This window comes from Schistocerca americana, chromosome 5, assembly GCF_021461395.2.
Source record: "Schistocerca americana isolate TAMUIC-IGC-003095 chromosome 5, iqSchAmer2.1, whole genome shotgun sequence".
Lineage (NCBI taxonomy): Eukaryota > Metazoa > Arthropoda > Insecta > Orthoptera > Acrididae > Schistocerca > Schistocerca americana.
The window spans coordinates 372,502,011-372,510,064 of NC_060123.1; the positions used below are offsets into that span (position 1 = coordinate 372,502,011).

An 8,054-nucleotide genomic window follows, 5' to 3' on the forward strand; every position below is an offset into this window, starting at 1 on the left:
CCGCGGGGTCTCAGGCGCCTTGCCACAGTTCGCACGTCTCCCCACGTCGGAGGTTCGAGTCCTCCCTCAGGCATCTGTGTGTGTGTGTGTGTTGTCGTTAGCGTAAGTTAATTTAAGTTAGATTAAGTAGTGTATAAGCATAGGGACCGACGACCTCAGCAGTTTGGTCCCATAGGAACTTACCACAAATTTCTATAATCATGAAATTAGGCAAAAAATAAGGTTTCACAGTAAAAGTTGTTGAAAGTATTGGAACTGAGTAATGAGGCCAAAATTCTGGGTAAGTCGTAGTCATCGTTGGCTGATACTCGTATCCGAGCTTACATTTTCCTCTTATATTTTCTTCGTTGCCTCACAGTTCGGGTATGTATATACGTTTAATGGCTTAGTAGACCAATCCTAGACTGAATCATGCGGCCACGTAGATTACACACACTAGAAGGTGGAGGACGTGACTGGACCGGGGGAAGTTTACGACTCTGACTTTTCTCATTTTCAAGTTTTCAACGTTCCTGCTCAAAATGTAAAACAACAACAGAAGTAGTTGTGCACCAGTAAACACGATCTTGTGCTGCGACGCACCTGTTTTTCGAATAACTGTTTAGACTTTTTGAATTGATTCATACAGCGCTTCAGAGAAGTACGACGGGATCTTCTGCCTCGAAAAGATTTGTCGAGGAAATATGTCGTTTCTCATCCACTGGAGATGCTCTACCCATCTAAGTTGGTGATCAATGACGCTAGCTTCTAGACTGTACATCTTCGCCTTCTCAGGAACAGTTGTGTCCGATACAAAGTCATCGCAAGTGAAGTTCATAATGTGCCAAAGCTTCTGCTAGTTGAAGCTTTCCAGTTTGTTAAGACCACGCCGATACAGTGCCCGGTTTCGCAACCACAGAGCAGGCTGGCAGCAACAACTGCTCGATACAGCATTAGTCCAGTGCATTTTTATTCAGAATGAGCCGGAGTCTGTGTGTGTGTGTGTGAGAGAGAGAGAGAGAGAGAGAGAGAGAGAGAGAGAGAGAGAGAGTGGGAGAGGGAGAGAGAGGGGGGGCAGACATGTGAAAGCAACATTGGTGTACGTATTCTGTGCTCTACGCGCTTTTCCGATGAAAAATTTGCGAATAAAATACTTCCTAGATACAGGAAATGATCCACATGATGCAAAGGACTGATGTAGATAGATATATTGAATCCGCAAAGCCGCTGTGTGAATATCTTTGCTTTTGAGCAGATGATAGTCAGGCCAAAAAGTTCAAACCGTTCACGTACGCTTCTGAAACAATTTGCGGACCGATACTGATCTGTGGATGTATGATATGGAGAAGCATTGTCGTCTACATATTGCAGTTCATTTATCTGAGAAAGACTTGTGAATCTTTTAGAATGTGATCTTCTACTTCTTCTGCCATGCGTTAGGCCTTGTTCGGCCCACTGCAGTTGCATTTGGTCCTTCCATCTTTTTGATGGTGTTTCAGTTCATCTCTTAGCTTTCCGGATATATTTCCAAAAATGTTGTGGTAATTTTGACTTCTCCATTAGTAATAGATGGATGTCCATTTTTGCCTATTTTCTTCAACCTGGAGTCTGGACTGCTTTTAAACAGTCCTCCTCCAAACTGCGTTTAAGGTCTGTATCTTCACTGTTTTGAGACAACGTCTCATCAAGCATGGCTACAAGATACAGGGAAATCAATGTTGGCACGAGGACACATCCTTTTTTGAGTCCATTAATAATAGAGATTTTACCAAACATTTCATTCTCCCCAAATTTAATAAATATAATAATAAATTGAAAGTCGCTGGAGTGTCTCTTTAACTTCAAACAACAGTTCGTTGTGTTTGGCCACTGTATACGACGAAAACAACGACACAGTAGATATAACAACTGACTTATGCAACGGGTTATGTTTTTTATTATTGGGTCAACCAACTGTGGAAAAATTGTAGGGCAATTAGGGGAGCTTGAAATTTAAGTCAGGTGTGAGTACAACAGTCTTCATTTGCTCTTTATGATGCACACAATTCACGTCAAACTAACAAAGAGCAACGTTCTCTAAAATAGCAATAGAAATTACATAAGATGACGCCAGTACTACTGGGAGTACCAGAGTATACAGAATGCTGCACAGATAAAACGCAGCTCATCTGGGCAACTCGCGAATTCAAATTTAACGACATAAAAAGAGACCAAACATGACAATGAAATAGGCAACACCCGTGAGTTCAGATATGGTTAGAATATGGATCGTACAACTGAAATTGCGACATTTACGTTTCTCTAAAAATCAGCTAGGGCGTACCAATCGGCGTCAAATAGCATCCGGGAGGCAAATAACAGAAAATTCCTTCTCCACCCTCAACTTCAATCTCCGAAAAAACTACACATGGAGGGAATGACTCAATGCTGTTGCCAGTGTGACGAATATGAATATTAAACTTCCTGGCAGATTAAAACTGTGTGCCGAACCGAGACTCGAACTCGGGACCTTTGCCGTTCGCGGGCAAGTGCTCTACCAACTGAGCTACCCAAGCACGACTCAGGTCCCGTCCTCACAGCTTTAATTCCGCCAGTACCTCGTCTCCTACCTTCCAAACTTCGCAGAAGCTCTCCTGCGAACGTTGGAGAACTAGCACTCCTGGAAGAAAGGATATTGCGGAGACATGGCTTAGCCACAGCCATTCTGGAATAAGAATATTGCTTACTTCATGCGAAAACTGGGGACCGCAGCTAAAACTTCCCACTCTTGGCGAACAAAACACATATTAAGGAACAAGAAGTTGGTACTGGCCTGGAACAGTGTTCCACTGATTATTCAACCTCTTCCCATCAGTCCTGGTCGGGGGGAGGGGGGGGGGGGGGGTGAGGCGACTCATTCGGGTCGAATTATTAGAAGGATTTTAGAAAAACTGTGTGGTTGCTTAAAACCAGTCGCTGGTTTTCTCTGAATTTATTAACTGTCATGAAGCATTTCGGGTTTACCCCATCATCTGATGACCCATTACAAACAGACAATAACAATAAACAGATCGTTTAGTGACCGATGTACTATTTTTAAATTCTTCATAGATAATTACAACAAGTGCGTATCAATATGTGTGTCGCTCTTTAAACGTGCATCGACGCAGCTAGGGGTTCAGCGTGACCTAGTCTTCCTCCCAACACACACGGCTGTGCTGGTCATTGCTTGCATGGAACTTCAGTAGTAGCCGTCAAGCTGTAGAGTTAATGGGGCTACCTGTTTTTGTACACTTTGGTAATGGCAGTATTGTCGTCTACATCAGTCTCTTGTATTTGTATATACACTCCTGGAAATTGAAATAAGAACACCGTGAATTCATTGTCCCAGGAAGGGGAAACTTTATTGACACATTCCTGGGGTCAGATACATCACATGATCACACTGACAGAACCACAGGCACATAGACACAGGCAACAGAGCATGCACAATGTCGGCACTAGTACAGTGTATATCCACCTTTCGCAGCAATGCAGGCTGCTATTCTCCCATGGAGACGATCGTAGAGATGCTGGATGTAGTCCTGTTGAACGGCTTGCCATGCCATTTCCACCTGGCGCCTCAGTTGGACCAGCTTTCGTGCTGGACGTGCAGACCGCGTGAGACGACGCTTCATCCAGTCCCAAACATGCTCAATGGGGGACAGATCCGGAGATCTTGCTGGCCAGGGTAGTTGACTTACACCTTCTAGAGCACGTTGGGTGGCACGGGATACATGCGGACGTGCATTGTCCTGTTGGAACTGCAAGTTCCCTTGCCGGTCTAGGAATGGTAGAACGATGGGTTCGATGACGGTTTGGATGTACCGTGCACTATTCAGTGTCCCCTCGACGATCACCAGTGGTGTACGGCCAGTGTAGGAGATCGCTCCCCACACCATGATGCCGGGTGTTGGCCCTGTGTGCCTCGGTCGTATGCAGTCCTGATTGTGGCGCTCACCTGCACGGCGCCAAACACGCATACGACCATCATTGGCACCAAGGCAGAAGCGACTCTCATCGCTGAAGACGACACGTCTCCATTGGTCCCTCCACCCACGCCTGTCGCGACACCACTGGAGGCGGGCTGCACGATGTTGGGGCGTGAGCGGAAGACGGCCTAACGGTGTGCGGGACCGTAGCCCAGCTTGATGGGGACGGTTGCGAATGGTCCTCGCCGATACCCCAGGAGCAACAGTGTCCCTAATTTGCTGGGAAGAGGCGGTGCGGTCCCCTACGGCACTGCGTAGGATCCTACGGTCTTAGCGTGCATCCGTGCGTCGCTGCGGTCCGGTCCCAGGTCGACGGGCACGTGCACCTTCCGCCGACCACTGGCGACAACATCGATGTACTGTGGAGACCTCACGCCCCACGTGTTGAGCAATTTGGCGGTACGTCCACCCGGCCTCCCGCATGCCCACTATACGCCCTCGCTCAAAGTCCGTCAACTGCACATACGGTTCACGTCCACCCTGTCGCGGCATGCTACCAGTGTTAAAGACTGCTATGGAGCTCCGTATGCCACGGCAAACTGGCTGACACTGACGGCGGCGGTGCACAAATGCTGCGCAGCTATCGCCATTCGACGGCCAACACCGCGGTTCCTGGTGTGTCCGCTGTGCCGTGCGTGTGATCATTGCTTGTACAGCCCTCTCGCAGTGTCCGGAGCAAGTATGGTGGGTCTGACACACCGGTGTCAATGTGTTCTTTTTTCCATTTCCAGGAGTGTAGAATGGCATATAGATTTTTTATCAGAAAAAGTGTATTGTTATTGAATATTGTTTGTTTATAACTGCCTTTTTGTAAGATATTTGCGTTTCTGCAAACATTTGTAACATAACATCTATTACTTTGTCTGTTTATAACAGGTCATGAGTTAATGGGCTATACCCGAAACGCGTCTTGACAGTTAATAAACAAGTTCAGAGAAAATCAGCGACTTTCTTGAAGCACCCAAGCAGCTTTTTTTTCATTACTTCCAATAATTATATTCATAATGGTTGCATGCTGCTACAAGGACTTGCAGTCTGATTTAGCATTAATTCGATTAGAGATATCGAAGCTCTGCACGGAAAGCAATTGACATTCCCGTGGAGCTCTGGAGATGCCACAGCGTTCCGTCTTTTTATGTCCATACAGAAAAGACAAAAGAGGTCGTGCTCTATTATTTTCAGGGAACGGCAATGGTTCTCAGTGAGGACAGATACTGGCTCTAGCCAACAAAAGCACGAAGCAGGCCGCAGTCCCAGTTCTGTGAAATTGTGAGGATGCTTGCCGTCCTTAGGAGGGGCACTGACTGCCTTCTGCTTACAAATGGGAACTAGGGGCCACAGGAGGAGCACACCTGCCAGCCAAAAATACGTATTTACTCCCAAGCAAACGTGCCCAGAACTCTCATAAAATAACCACAAAGCAGTGGCAGAAAAATGAAACAATATCGCGTAACAGTACGTCACAAAATCATTGCTTAGATCATTCGATACCATTCCTGGTATAAAGTAGTGATATAACTTTAGGTATCAGTCGGATAGTGCCGAGCAGAAAATATCGGTACCGAGAAAAACCTACCTCGTGTCCCTAGCCACGACTAGTGGAGTGAGACAAGAAATTCGCTCGAGTAAAAGGAGCTTAAGAGCAAAAGATATGCCGCTACGGCAGCGCCTGTGTATCGCTTGCGGGCCAGCGTCACGTCGGCAGCTGGTGGTCACCGCGGCGGCCGTTAGGGGCGCTCGCGCTCGCCCTCGGGCTGCAGACGCGAGGGCAGACGCCGCCCCCGCACGGCTGCACGCATCAGCATCAAGCGCGCCGGCCTGGAAGCGACGCCGCCCCGGCGCGCGTTCGGCTATTTATTCTCGCCATCTCGGCCCGCCGGGCGGATTCATTTCCTGGGCAAGTCTTCACGATTCCATAAGCAAGATGGCGGCCGGGCTATAATCTGGCAGGAAACGAGCTCCGGGCGCGCTGGAAATGGAAAACAAAGGCACGCAGGCAGGAGGCGCCCCGCGCGGGCCGGCCGCTGCCCGCCGCCGCCGCCGCCGCCGCCGCCGCCGCCAGCGGCAGTATATCTGCCGTCTTTGCGGCCCGGACCTGCCGGAGGCGGAGGACGCGCACCCACCGCCGCCGCCGCCGCCGCCGCCGCCGCCGAATTAACGATTTACTCCATTTCCTTAACTCGGCGGCGATCGCGGCTCCGCCCGGGCGCCGTCACCGTTCCCTACCTCCCTCGCTTATTCTGCAGGCCCCCTCGTACCTCCCTTCGGAACGGGACGGCTATTTTACCGAAATATAATTATCCCATCGCGACAAGTGGAATTGGATTCCTCTGCTCGCCTGTCGCCGCGGAGGCTGAAAATGGAAAAGATTAGGAAATGTATTCCGCGTCGGCTGTCGAGCACTTTGGAAGCGCAGCTTCGCCGCGCTTTATGCCTTACTCGCTCCTGTCGCCTGAGAAATTTTAAATTAACTCACCGATAAGATCGTAGTGACATTGGTTCCTCTCAAAGCACTTTGAAAGAGCAGATTCATTGACATGTAAGTTCGCTGTATAATCAGAGTAGGCAATGGAAAGGAAATATAACACTTCTATCATTAACTCTCGATCATTTTCGAATATAAGAATTTGTTATGTAATCCACTACACCAGTAAACGAAATTGACTCTCCATCTGACTGTCGCCACGTAGAAATTTTGGGGTTGTTTTGGCGCCATTAGGGTCTGTCAACAGTCAGACCACTGCAGTTCACTAATCAGCGGTAGCTAAATATTTACTTGCGCCACCAATGCATAGATCCTTAAAGTTTCAAGTGGGAAAATAGGTGATCCTGAATTGCAAGGGACACTGGGATGCGATGTGTCATCAAACTGCAAAGTTCGCTATTGATTTGGTAACTTTTAATATTTCTTGGAATCACACGCAGGAATGACTTGCTCTAAGTTATTTAGCATGTGATAGTAAATGCGTAGTGTTTGGAAATACAGACTTCCCGGGGAGATGGTAGCTAAATTTTTCACGAAGAACCCATGTCCTTATATGAACCATTTGAGTGTGAAATAAATTTGAAGAACGAATCACTTTTATAGTTGCAGTTACGACCGATGGCGATCGAGTTAGGCCTGTTCTGCGCACCTACGTCACGTATGCTCCGACAGCAAATGAGCGTTCACTATGTTCTGAGCGCTCTGCTCTGAATTCCGTAGCTAATGCGAGCATTAAACGTGATGGTACCGAGTTATTTAGTGAATTTCAATTCCGTTTCTTACGGGTTATGATCGCTGACTGTGATGGTTAGGGATAAACTCTGCCTAAGCAAACGAGAGACGTAATTTGCAGGATAATGCTTTCTTCGAGTCGAAAGCACGCGCATGCGCCCACCGCAACTGTCGCTTGTAATTGTCAACAATACAATCCCCGTTGGCGCCTCGACGTGCACGAGTCGCCATCATTCGTGGATCGGACTATAGATCCCCTAATTCATAGGATACATACAGCAGAATCAATGTGCTCTGACGCGCGTGCTTCACAGGAGTTGCTCTACGAGGCGACCCTGGTGCTCGTTGCATAAGGTGACTGCGACACATAATTTCATACATACGATCCACAAACCCTGGCTTGTGCTGAAATACTTTCTGTTGCCACCACAACTCTTGCAACAAGATCTTCTTCCGATCGTGCACGACTCTCATATTGGATGCTCCACAAGAAAAAATAGACAGGAGTTAAATCTGGCGCCCGACCTTACCAAGGAGGCGACCCGTCCACCTTCCACCGCATGTTAGGCTGAGATGTTTGCGAACGCTACGTGCAGAAGGCTCGGGTGCGCCGTGTGTTGGAACTACATTTGCTGACGGAGTGACAGAGGCAAATCTTTCAACTCCATCAGTACCTCCTGCAGCAATGGCAAGTATATGGAAGCCGTTAGGCGGTATGGAAGAATGTACGGCCCAATAACACGACCATTATTGATCCCAGCCGATACGTTGACACTCAAGCCGGCCGGTGTGGCCGAGCGGTTCTATGCACTTCAGTATGGAACCGCACTAGCGCTACGGTCGCAGGT

General features: G+C 48.1%; 1 protein-coding gene across 1 annotated transcript; it reads left to right on the plus strand.

The window, feature by feature from the left end:
- The first annotated feature begins 262 nt into the window (after positions 1-262).
- LOC124616389 (CASP-like protein 4A1) lies at positions 263-6,362 on the plus strand. The gene is made up of 2 exons (XM_047144695.1): positions 263-280; positions 5,721-6,362. The coding sequence occupies exons 1-2, from the start codon at positions 263-265 to the stop codon at positions 6,360-6,362; spliced, it is 660 nt and encodes a 219-aa protein (XP_047000651.1).
- The last annotated feature ends 1,692 nt before the right edge of the window (positions 6,363-8,054 follow it).